Source organism: Triplophysa rosa, linkage group LG7 (genome assembly GCF_024868665.1).
Source record: "Triplophysa rosa linkage group LG7, Trosa_1v2, whole genome shotgun sequence".
In the NCBI taxonomy this organism is placed as follows: Eukaryota; Metazoa; Chordata; class Actinopteri; order Cypriniformes; family Nemacheilidae; genus Triplophysa; species Triplophysa rosa.
Window position 1 is genome coordinate 22068225 of NC_079896.1, and position 13393 is coordinate 22081617.

The window sequence follows — 13393 nt, forward strand, 5'->3', positions numbered from 1 at the left end:
GAATTCATTTTAAAAACAAATATTTGGCTTTAATAAATATTTCTTCCAGAATCCCCCCCCCCACAAGTTTTAAGCATTAAAAGAAACATCAAGGGCCACAAATACAGAACAAAAACTGACATTCCCAATGTGGGATAAAATGTTAATTTCAGAATTGCTCATATAAGAACTTGCTTGTTTTACCCAATAATGAACAATATTTAATACATGTTTAACTTTTTAACAATTCATTCCCTTTGCTAAAAGTGCAGCCTTTTCTGCGAAACGAGAATTGACATTGAAATATTTGCAACCTGAAAAGCCATGTAAAGGCAGGATATTGCAAATGAGGCCTTTTTCTCGGAGGTTTCTTAATCGCACCTTATTCCATATATTTGCATTCAAATTTGGTTTAATTTCATACATGAAAGGGTGTTAGCGCAGTATTTATCTGAGCAGAGATTACCCCGATAGGCTTAAACTTAAATTAATGGGGAAAAAATATTATTACATTAGAAGCTAATAACAATACGAGGAGAGGCTTGGCGGGGCATATTGCCACAGTCCTCTAATTTCGAGCAGTAATGATTAAATCAAGAGAGGCGCGGAAATGGCCGAAACGGCAGCGCCGGTGCCCTCATTAACGACAGTCGCTCTGGACTGACAATACTTGTGCGCGGTCTCTTTTTTAAAGCGATCTGCTATCGTTCCGCTATCAATTTAAGCTAAATGCCCTTAGCTGTATTTTTAAAATCTAATTTAATAACTTAGAATAGGAAACATTATTAATACTTTTTATCAGAATGGTTTCCCCGATGTTAAACAGCCTTCAGCGCTGAGATGTAATGAACATGGGGAGTGTGCATTATTAATCTTAATGCTCAAATTCATTTGAGCTTTTCTTGCTTTAGAAATTCACAAAAAAGGGAGCAGAAAGGAAAAGGGCACAGGAATAAAGAGATACGTCTGACTCGCTAGGTCTCGTAATCTTTTTCTCACACCTGAGACAGGAAAGAGAACGGCGGCGCCACGGGGCGCTCGTACATGAGCGCTCGGAGCACCTGCCACTTTGAATCTGTTTCCTGCTCTCTTTCCCTGGACGAGCCAATCGAGGGCTGGCAACAGAACCATGGCGCTATAAGAGCGTGTGTACAGCACTAGAGGCGATGACGTCTGCAGCAGGTTCGCTCTCATCAGCCGCTGGGCGTGAGGTGAGCTCCCCTCTCCCACTCTGAGTGGCTTTTAATTAGTGTCTCAAAGAACCGGAGCTCCACTCACACCCACCCACCAACCAGAGGGCTAGAAAAAGACACGAGGCTTTATTAAACAGCGTTTGGTCCGTTATTTACCTGGAACCCTGGTTTCCTCTGGTATTTTCTTCTCTGATGCATCTCGGCGAAGCTGGCCGCCCCCGCCGCGTACGTGTAGGCCATGTGTGGCAAAAAGCTTATCTGGTCGAGGCTCGGGTAAGGTCTAAGCCCTGGGAGACTGGCTTGCACCGGGGGCATGAACGTGGGGGGTGGAAATGCGCTTTGGGGCGGCAGGGAGGTGTACAGGGGTTTGGCAGCAAAGGGGTTCAGACCAAACATGGGGCTTGAGCTTTTCTCCAGATTGTTGTTTGCATTGGGGCTGCCAAACTCCTTCTTAGAGAGATAAGCCAAGTCGAGCGGCTCGTCGGCGTGCTCGCGGGGCGTCGCGACATGGTTGTTTTCAAAAGGGATGCTGTTGAGTTTGAGTCGGCTCTTCACAGTCAAGATATGCTTTGACTCCTTCATGAGCTTTGGCAAGGAGAGGTCCAGTGGTTCGGCCTGCAGGTCCTCGGAGGTGAAACTGTTGGGCGTTTAAGAACTAGTGTGAGAGTTTTTGGAGGAGGCGGATGACAGGTTAAGAGGGGATGGCGTGTTGCTTCTGGAGTGATCCATCTTCTCCCCCAGTTGCTTGTGGTTGGAAAACTGGGGTGTTTTGGAAAGCCTGAGAGGGGTGTCACAGTTGTTATTATGAAGCTCGGGGATGGAGGGGGATGTGATGCGATCAGGACCTTTGCTCAGGGACATCGGAGACCTAATGCCTAAAGAGTCTTTAGTGGGCGTGTGCATGGAGATTGCGTGAACCGTCTCTGCGTAGTTCCTGTCTAACGGAAGAGTCCTGGAATTATTGTACTGAAAGACTTTTCTTTGTTGAAACCACTCTTTCACAAACTCCTGAGGAAGTCCGACTGCTATGGAGATTTTTAGCAGTTCTTCCGAGTTGGGCTCCGTGTTCATGGCGAAATAAGCTTTGAGCACTGACATGTGGTCCTTGTAGGGACTGATGAGCCCGTTGACGCCCTTCTCAGGGATGATGGAGGGGTGCAAGAGGCCGTGCTTCTCAGCAAACAAGCTGCTTTTGTTGGTCGTGGCATTTTGAGCGGGTTGAAGCACGGCTTTGATTTCTTCATTCATCTTGCAAAGGTAACGCTCATGCTGGTGCAGGGGAATAGGACCGGGGAAGGTCTCTTTGCAGTACTGACAGGAGAAGGGTGTAAACATTAGATTACCGTTCTCGAGGGTTTTCTCCTCTGTGACTATATCGAGCATGTGATTCACCTTCTCTTTCTTGATATTGCTGATTTGTCTCTTAGAGTCTGTGGTCAAGCTCTGAAGGCAGGCTTTGGCTTCGTTGACTTTCTCTAGCGTGTAGTCTATGATGCTTTTAGTTGCACCGTTGTGACTGATGAGCGGAAGAGTGTTCTGGGGTCCAGCATGTGAGGTGAGCCCCTGCTTCTGTTCCTCTATGTGGGCACCCAGCTCCTTCATGTAGGCCTTCAGCTTGGAGATCTCCTCCGGCTTGCAGTCCATCTTTTGTCGACAAACGGTGTTATCCACGATCTGCAGGACTTTTTGTACCTCACTAAAGTTGTTTCCCAGGGACGGGTATCCCAGCATCTGCCCCTCCATACCCATGCCCAAATTCTGCAAGGGACTCTGGGAGTTATGAAGGCCCAGCGGGCTGCCTCCCCTCATGCCACCGTTCAGGAAGGGGCTACCCGTGCAGTAACCTTGAGAGGCCATCATCAGCTTATAGTCGTTGAAGTCCAGTGGTTCAGATTTGATGTTGAGATGGTTTGAGTGGTCCTGCAGGCCGAGGGGTTTTCCGTTCTCCAGTTTGTGTCGGAGCTGCGTTATGGCAGTGTTCGTAGGGGAGGAAGATGCAGAGGTCGGAGATGAACCCGTCTTCATGTTGTTCCTCACCCTGCCGTTGATGGCGATCAGTCCGATGCATTTCTTACTGCTTATGTGCGAACTGTATGAGCCAGAGTGAGAGAATCTCTTCTTACAGTTTGGACATTCATATGGCTTCTCACCTAGAGCAGAGAGACAAATAATAGTTAAGAACCCCATCAATTCAATTTCTGTAGCGCTTTTACAAATGTGCACTATACGTAATCATTCAGATATATTTTTGTTGTTGTTTTGAAATAATGAAAAAATATACAAAAATATGACCTAGTGAGCAAACTAAACGCAACTATGGAAAAGAAAACACTTCATTATTAATTATTCATTGTAAATAATAATTAAGTGTCAATGGGATTGTAGCGGAACAGTTGCATTTAAAATAATATTAAGAAAAATATATAGAAAATTCACCTTATACAGACAACCAGATTTTTCTCTGATGTAGAAAAACAACCCCAAATAATGTAGTGAGTAAAAAAAACCTATGTGACGTACCACTGTGTATCCGCAGGTGCTCCTTGAGATGGTGTTTGTATTTGAACGCCTTGCCACATTCAGTGCATTTGAACTTGCGGTTTCCCGACCCCTGGTTTAGCATCTGGTGCTGTGGAGAAGAAAATATTCACATGAATATTATTTGCACAAACACACACTCACACACAACAGGCAAGATTTCAGCTAATCATTTCATGCAGGCCAAACGGCTCCTAATGTAGAGTGGCATCTTGCTAATAAAAACCTCCTAGATTTACATGTACTACTTTTTTCTCTCATTACGCAGGCAGAAATGTTCTACTTTTACTAATTTAGCATAAACATTCAAATTGAATCCAGCATATTTAAGCAACACGTCCTTCAGATACCTGAGCAAACAGTTCATTACGCAAAAAGGTGGGCTCGCGTAAATGTTGCAATTTCATAATTGGACTCAAATTTGCCGACTGTTTAAAGTCTTCAAACGTCTCTTTAATAAGCCGTGAATGCTGCTCGTAGGCAAGCACTTCATTTGCTGTTCAAAGGTAGAACACGAGAACTGCGCCCCTCGCATTTGCAATTCAAAGCAGAGCCTCGAAAATCAAAATATAATAACAATAACAACAACAACAACAATACGGCGTCGGTGCGGAGAAGCGGAGAGCGCACCAGGCGAACACAATTAATTCAGAGTGGGAGGTGAGCATGTCGAACGGGCAGAGGAACACAAAAGGCCTGTGAGCGCCGCCCATGATCGGCTCCGACAACTGGTGGGGAAGAGAGAGAGGCCCGCGCATTCCACTGGAGACAGATGGCATAAAGCGCAGGATACAGAGAGAATTGTTCAAACAGCGGCAACCTTCGAACATCAAGCGGGGAGTGCGCGGCCCACGGCGGGAGGGACCCGACCGTTCGCTCATATGCTGCCGAGCAGCATAAACAAACAGCGACAGCTGCTTTAAGCCCCCCACCTTCCCTCCGAGGACGCAGGCAGGTTTAGTCCCACCACCACCCTCGATATGTCACCCCGCCACCCTAATTGTGACTGGCAGCGGAGAGGAGAGGGATTTGCGCGCCCGCCGCGATACTCTCGCGTCAAGCACGGTGTTGGTGGGGCATTTGATTGTATATTTGCATTCGATAGGGCTTAGCTGAGCTTTAGCGGTAACGCAGGCTCAAGAATACATGAGGAGCGCTCCATATTTCCGTCTCCTGCACGTTTGGACAATCGCGGTCTGATTTCAACAGCTTTCCGATTTTCTGAAAAACAGGGAGTTTTTAACAAGAAAGTCTTTCAACTGAAGCACACAAACAAAGAGCAACAAATAGGAAGTAATTTGTGGATTAGGGAGGTCACGGGTGCAGAATGGGCCATCTGTTCATGTTTTGAGCGGCCCGTGGCGTCAGGTGAAGAAGTTGGCAGCTCGTCGCGTATCGAATCATTCTGTTCTCGTCAGAACGTCATTTGTGAGAGATAAAAGAGCTGCTTGTATCTCATCTCGCACGACTACGAGGCTAATTCTGATGCTACGATAAGTCTTAAGTGGCTTTGAGAGACCCGGTTGTATCGTTTGATTTTACATAAACCTGCTTTATCGGTCAGGAGAGACACTGCGTATCCACCTGTGCGTTGAGGGAATCCTTCTATCAGTCCGACAACCACAACAGCCCACTTCATGCGTTTAAATAATGGCAGTACAGACTGTTAAGAAGCAAACGCTAAGCGCTCGGTGTACATGTATCATTTACGCAAATGGAAATCGTGATGTGTTACTCTGTCATCGCGGAGAGTTTTCGAGAACATAAAAAAGAAAACCTAAAGAGCGGATACAATTTCTAAATTGGAAATTAACATAGTCATTGGATCGTGAATATAAGACTGCGGTATCATATCAGAGGAGGCCATCAAAAAACCATTTAGACCTCAATTAAAGCTATAACCATTAAAAGATCTGCATCTTCAAAATGCCATGAAAAATTAATAATGATTGTCAATCAAAACGAATCTTTCCTCTGAGGGAATACAGCACATTAGCGCTCAGGGAAAGAGAGAAACAGAGGAAGTGCAGTTCACCTGATCTCGTCCTGGCTTGTGTGTGGCCATATGTCTCTCCAGCTGAGTGCGGTAAGCGAACGTGTAGCTGCACAGAGGGCAGGCGAAGTTCTCCTCGTTCTTCTCGTGCCTGTACTTGATGTGCTCCTTTAGGGAAGTCAAGCGCTTGTAGCCGCGGTCACAGTAGGGGCAGGTCAACAGTTGGGCGAAAGCATCTGGAGTTCCAGGTGGCAGGTCTGCGGCAGAGGGAGGGGCAGAGAGGTCAGCAAACTGACGGCACAGAGCGGGCGCAGTGCCCGGTGCGGTATGAGGTGGTATCTGTACAATCTGCTCCGCTGTGTGCCATTGCGAAGGTTGGCACTGCCACCCATACGCGCACTCACACCAATGCATCTACATGCTTACATTCACACCGTTTGCCGAGTTTTGCTCATGGGATTTAGGTGATGAAAGAAATATAACAAATAACAGGTTTTAAAGGCTATTTTTAACAGGACTCTACTAAACTGTACCATAATTTGGCCCAGTGGGGTTTAACTAGTGGGTCAAAACAAGCATTAGATATACATCATATTAACCAGGGCAATATTTAAAAAATCCATATATACAAAATGTAGAGTGGGAACAACAAGAGTGTTTGGTGACATCAGGGAAATGCAAAAAAGTATTAGAGCCAGCAAGTCATTCAATTTGTAAATCATTACAAAGATAATTTTTTGTTAGTTTTCTATGATAAGCAGTTCTAGCACAGCGTTGACTGCATAAGCTCTCCATTGGATCGTGGGCTATCATTGGCTATCATTGGCTAAAAGCAGCTCTTTGTTGTGCTTTGATTTAAACACAGACACTGTTTAGCACAAAAGCTGGCGGCATCTGAAGCCAGTTGCGCTCTCGGTTGTAATCGCTCCCAGTGGCTCGCACATCAAATTTTTCACACGTTCTTCATAAGAGAGGTATGTGGCGTAATGCCCCCAAACCCCCCCTCCAGAAGAGAAATTTAGAGTTTCTGATTTCACCACTCAGACAGCTGCACCTCGCTCTAAAGGTAAACACTCGGGCATCCGGCCAATCAGACGGCAGCAACAGCTGCCCGTGTTATTGACCGGGCGGGCTGCATTCTCACCTTTCTCCTCGTGTCCGTTGGCTTCGGGCGTGGCGAGGCGGGAACGGGAAAGCTCCTCGGGCGCTTCGGGGTAGATGATGGCGGTGTCGCCCCTCTGGAGGTACTCTGCAATACTGACCACGTGACTTTCGCTGTCCACCAGTTTACGCTTCCCGAAGAAATCCTCAAACGCAGGCACGCAATGCACACCCTTCACTAGAACGAGAGAAAGCAAGAGGGTTTAAATAAGAACCGGACTCGAGCATGTGAAATATATGGTGCACTGAAAGGTGACGGAAACATGTAGCAACAGCTGTGATAAAAGGAACGGAGAAACATTAGAGGAACGTTCTGGGAAGGATATGTCTAAATTACTGCCTTATCTAGCCACCTAATGGCCACTAAAATAAGAAATATGACTTAATCTAACCGGAGAACCATTCGAATCATGGAAAAGCTTTTAACAATAAACCCTTTTTCTACTTTTAACCGTATTAGAGGCATTCAGACAAGGAGGAAATGATGTTTGCCGTAACCCCGACATCACTTCCTAGTTCTATAATCAAACTCTTGGCCAGGCACATTCGGATAATTCCATTACACATTAGACAACATTTTTGATGTGAAGATACACATCATGATGGAACTGCACAGTTCGTTTAAATATAAAAAAGTAAACTATAAATCACTATGATATGTATTTATAGCAATGAGATTAAATGGAGAGCAAATGGAGAAGTAGATTCTCTGCGAGTCTCCAGCTGTTTTCAATCAAACAATTTAAATATATTTTCAAATCTATCAGGATTATTCTCTATTATTAAATCTGTAAAAGAGCAGATCATGTATTTCAACCAAAGGTGTGAATTACAGCACAGCGTTCATTCTGAGCGCGTTTACTCAAAAAGAAGCAAATACACTACAGGCAGAGCCAACGTGATGTATAACAGATGATACAACGTAAGAGTTTATTATCAAACAGAGAATAATAGCCGTCTCCACTTCTAATTCATCAGACAAGTTAAATATTATGGAGGACGGTTTGACTTCACTTTTATAAGCTACCTTTTAATTAGAGGGAGCTTGTGTAAGATATAAACACTGCAGTGAGGTTTGTCTGACAGTAAACATTTTATCGTCTCATTTGTGCAAAGGTCGAGCCGCTGGGCTGTGTCGCTGTCAAAAATGTCTTGAAAATGTCAGAGAGCCGCCAGCCCTTTAACATTATTTAACACGGCGAACGATTTGGCTCTCATTACTATACCTGCCTCCCGAACCAACGCTGTGGCTTCTGCAGCGTACATGATCTAAACAAATCGAGTTCACGTGCAAATTGGATTTGGTCTTGAAATGTGATTTGAGGGAGGTAGAGCTCACGAAAATCAACGTTCTAATGTTTCTTTCTGTTTCACTCCTGTTGCTCGAGAACGGCCCAGCTGCGGAAGAACATCGTGGGCCGTACCCACAAGAGACAAGCTGTTCATCTCTGAAGTGTGTGTCTAACATTAGTAAGCTTTATTGAATCTACACCCTCACAGAGAAACAGTCGTTCCTTCAGAACTGTAAAACATGAGCTGACATTTCCAGTGTTTCACTACAATGTACAATAGTTCATTGAAAAGGCAAAATTTTGGCATAATAATAAAGTGCACTTAACACCCCATCCAAACGGAGCGACCGTCCATATAGCCAATAATGTATGTAGACCTAAATTCTATACAGATGATCTGATCACAATCAGGACTGAATTATTTCCAGACATAACTCAGAAACAAAGCAGAACGCGTCGCTCATTAATATCTAGTTTACATGCTACGACTCTCCGAGATATCTCGCCACTAACTTTGTCAATTCCAGTGACTTGATCTAATGAATGGCAAGGTTCATTAACTTTATTAAAAATGTCAAGCAAATAAAATACACACGTGACTGACCTGTTCCATTCCCAACTGATGGCAAATTGGCATCGGGCCCCATGCTGTCATAGTCACCCTTCAGTTCATCTGTGAACAAGACAGACAGACAGACAGACAGAGGGAGAGAGAGAGAGAGAGAGAGAGAGAGAGAGAGGTGAATCTAGTGATACACACAGTTGGACTGAAAACATGCCATTCTGCATCTTATTTACATTGACAACAATCACACACACAAACACAGCGGAGAAGAGAGGCGAACGCGCTGGGAAACAAACTACAGCAAACTCAAAGATCAGGGCGAGAATGTTCAGCCCACCTGAACAAGCAAACAGAGAGAGAGAGAGTGAGCGAGCAAGAGAGAGAGAGAGAGAATATGTGTCTTATGTGGATGTCTCTGATCTTTGGTGTTTAATTAGATCCGTTCTGTGTCTTTGGCACAGAAACGAGAAAAGAAAATCTTTGATTAAATGATTGACAGCATAAGAAACACCAATCCCCAAAAAATCACACACACAACTGCCGCCGCACACATACAATCAATTAAAAATCACATGCGAATATAAAACATTTCTCTTTGTGGTCTTCATTATAAAACAGCTTGCCGAGTTTAACCGCTTCCCTCAGAAATGTTATAAAACAATGTATGTTGACAACCTATCAACTTTCCCACGTTTTTAAATCCTACTTTCATTAAATGTGTAGTTGGTAAGGCACGAGCAGACTAAATCGTGTGACTCTCTTCATCTGTCTCCATGTCTTTTTCATTCTGCAGTTAAACACGTGCTGTGAGATCATAGTTTGGATTCTTCTCTTTGTACCTCTTTCTATCAGCTATACTATCAGTGTTTTGCAGGAACACTGGGTAAATATTCCAGTCGGATGAGAGCTAGCTCCACACACACACACACACACACACACACACACACACACACACACACGCACACACGCACACGTACTGTACACACTTACACACACACTCTCTCTCTCTCTCTCTCTCTCTCTGTTTGAGCGCTAAGGGAGTCGTGCTCTTGTCTCAGGCTGATAAATCAGTTTTGAGGTGGTGGGTAAGTAAACAGACCTTTAAAGAGAGCCCTGTTGAATCTCTTTCTCCTCACGGTTTCACTCCATTCATACAGTTTACTTTCAAAACATTCCCGTCTGTACGGGCCGTTAGCTCGCTCTCTGAAAACATGCGGCTCCCGTCTGAGGAGGAGGGCTCTCCGAGGACCTTGGAGGGGCCCAGGGAAAGTATGAAGAACAACAGCGAGACAAGGGCAGGTGATTCATTTAAAGTCTCGATCACTGATAACAACGTCACACACTGGTGAAGGTCAATATGGGATACCGGAATGAGTCAAGGACAATACCGGCAACGAAATCTGAGTGACCGGAGCAAACAGACGAGAAGGAGAGTGTGATGGGCTGATCTCAGGACAGAGTTATGCGGTGAGGTACCAGGACAGACAGGCCGGCACCAAGCGAATGAAAAAGTCCCGAATGTAAAAGAAGAGTGCCCGCAAGTTTGGTAAGAGAGCACAAAAGAAAGAAAGAGAGAGAGAGATTTTGTTGGCTTCTTCCTTCAGAGCTGATGAACGTCACATCAGCGGCGCAGAAACACCCGTGGTTTTTATCACAACACACACACATTGAAGGATTTCAACAGAAGAATCACAGACATCCAGGCTCCACAAGGTTTTATCAAATTAAAGGAATGTTCCAGGTTCAACAGCATTTTTGGCGTAATGTTAATTACAGATTGGCTTATAGCTTTTTTATTGGATAGGACAGTTGAGAAACGATGGTGAAAGAGAAGGAGACTGAGAAAAGCACCACAAGTTTGGACTCGGGTTGACAAAAGCACTATTTTTGACATGCAGCCCACTTTAAAATCAGTTTTCTTACTAAACTGTAAATTTGGACTTATTACAACATTAGGGAGTTCTGCAAATGCATTCTTAAGAAGCGGGTACTTCAAAGTGGATTGAGAGTGTAGCGATAGTGAATTCCATCACACGTGAAAACGACTCTGATTGGTCGATTTCAAAGAGTTGGGGTCATGAGGTCCAGAGTTCAAAAACGTCGGACTGAGGCAACAACGCTTGAAATCTCCAAAACGCAGCGATGGGTTGTAAATAATGAAGCCAGCTGCTCTCATCCAGGAATATCCGATTTCATAATATTCCTAACGCTGCACGGTAAACGTGCAGGGTTTTTTGGAGGCTGTATTAAATTTTTAGACTCCTGAACGCCCTCTCTCTTTCTCGGCTCTGTGCACAGCTAGTTCATTAGCACAAATGAATAGTGAAGAACTGCTCATTTAGAAGGCCTGTCTTCCATGGTCTCTCACTCTGCTATGTTTCTGTCATATGCTTCCAAGAATCATTGACTCTTATTACACATGTAAATGGCTATCATAAAAATAAAAATTTCATTTAAGATTCTTAATGACTTGAGCAGCAGCCTGGCCTCCCTTAATGATTACCTCGCTCCCTCATTAAGAGTATTTATCTCTCCGCGCCTCTGACTGCGCCTCCCGCACCAATGACGCTTGCAGGAGGAAACCGGGAGCCGGGTTTACACGGACTCGCGTGCGGCGCTTTGCTATCACTGCAATTACCGACGATGCTCTGCAAAACGGGCTGAATTCGCCTCAGTCGATTACCGACGGGAGCAGGAAACTGATCTTATGCGCTAATTAAAAGAGGAAGATTATGCTTTGGTTGCATCAAAAGTTGAAGGGAGAGGGTGTGGCTGAGATGAGATGGGCGTGTCTAGGAAATGTGGCGGGCGTATTAAATAGGTAAGGGTGTGTGTGAGAGACAAGAGGTGTGTCTAAGAGATGAGGAGTGTGTTTCTTGCTCGTTTAAGATATTCGTGTTACCATAAACACTTTCTCTGAAGATCAAATCTGAAAAATGTTAGCGCCTTAGCATGCAAATAGAAGTTTTTCAAGTTAAAAGTCCAGTTTTAAGTTGTATTTTTTCTGTAGGAAGTTGATTTAAAATAAGGGGGCATGTCTGAGTAAAGCCTGCGGCATACTTCCTTTTTTACGTGTATGCTCTCCTAACGCACACCCTTGCAATGTATACTGCTTTCGACTCATACGCGTACACACGCATGCGCATTACGATTGTTGCTGACGCATGCGCATTACGACATATTGCAATACCTCTCCGGGCCTACAGGGGTCAGGTTTTCTTCTACTACCTTGAATCGATGCTCCCAGGACATGGTTGCCACCTGGTGGTAAAACTAATTACCGCAAGCAATGGAATGTGCATGCGCGACCTGTCCGCACTTTGTTCGCGAGGTAACAAAATTCCAGCGTACTATTCTGATGACGAAATTTGCGTCACGCGCACTGCACGCTGTCCCTTGCGTACGTATAAAAAGGGAACTATACTTTGGCCTTAAAGGGGTTTGTCTAAAAGAAAAAGCATGTCTGATATTAAAGGGGTTTGTGTAAAAGGAGGGGGCGTGTCTGAGAGAAAAGGGGTGTATCTAAGAAAATGGGGCGTGTCTTAGTAAAAGGAAAGAGCGAAACTTACCAGTACCGTCAACTGAGGTGCTCAGCAAGTCATTTTCATGCCACACATTTTCTATCCCACTATCCTTCATATCATCTTCCTCATCTACAGTCTTCCTCAGCAGCGTGTGATCCAGGTTGGGGGAGAGCGGAGCTACTGACTCATGATTGATGAGGCTGATAGGACTCCCCGCCCCATTCAGCAGGCCGTCCTCCTCTGACACCAGGAGTCTGTCGTCGTCTTCAGTCTCTGAGCCAGTTTCTACAACGTTCTCAAAGTCCAACACTGCGAAACACACACAGACAATCAATATTAGAGACATCTAATACTCACAATTCACATAAGTCCACTTTTCATCTGACGTGGTACACTATTGCGTTTTTTTTTTTTTTCATTTCCACCCCCCCAAACACACACAGCATAGTCTCTCTTAACATTCCCCTGTGGACAAAAAGATTACACTAGGCATATCTGTTCCTAACATGATCTTTGGCTAATCCACTGGTCTGCACTTGCCTCCCGAACAACTGCACAACAGGTGCAAATTAAAATGAAAACAGCGTGTGTGTGTGCGTATGTGACCTGGGCTGAATACCAATTGACAGGGGAAACAAAACCTTTTCAAGAGGTGTGACCACAAGGGTTTAGGCAAGTTCAGACTGAGTAATGCTCTCTGTGAAAGAAAGAGGCAAAGAAAGAAAGAAAGAAAAAGAGGGAGGGAAAAATAAGAATAGAAAAGCCAGAATAATAAGTGAGACTTTCAGACTCGATGTGAGGTCCATATATACCTTCAACACATTTACATTTAAAATGCCCTACACCCCCGTGCCTCGACCCTGCATTTCTAGATGCTTTTTTGCCAAAAGGGTCAACCTGCTCTGTGTTTTCCGATGGGCACCATATGCACAGATGTAAAAACAGTAAATGTAGGACCTCAATGAGTAAAAGTATTTGTGTGATTGAATAAATTACTTTAAAAAAATTACATTTGATTGTAAATGATCAAGACTCAAGGCTGTAATGCGCTACGTTTGTTAGCGAAAAGGTAACACCATCGGTGACATCACCACCTGAAGGAGGACAGAGAGACTCAAGGCAATAAATAGAGAGAGAGCTCCCACAAA

General features: G+C 44.5%; 1 protein-coding gene across 1 annotated transcript in view; it reads right to left on the reverse strand.

Moving 5' to 3' along the window:
• Positions 1-13393, reverse strand: part of zeb2b (zinc finger E-box binding homeobox 2b) — a 60208-nt gene that overhangs the window by 5500 nt on the left and 41315 nt on the right. Inside the window, 6 exon segments of the mRNA XM_057337717.1 lie at positions 1329-3322; positions 3693-3801; positions 5746-5960; positions 6848-7042; positions 8761-8829; positions 12291-12554. Coding sequence (XP_057193700.1) covers positions 1329-3322; positions 3693-3801; positions 5746-5960; positions 6848-7042; positions 8761-8829; positions 12291-12554 — 2846 coding nt within the window.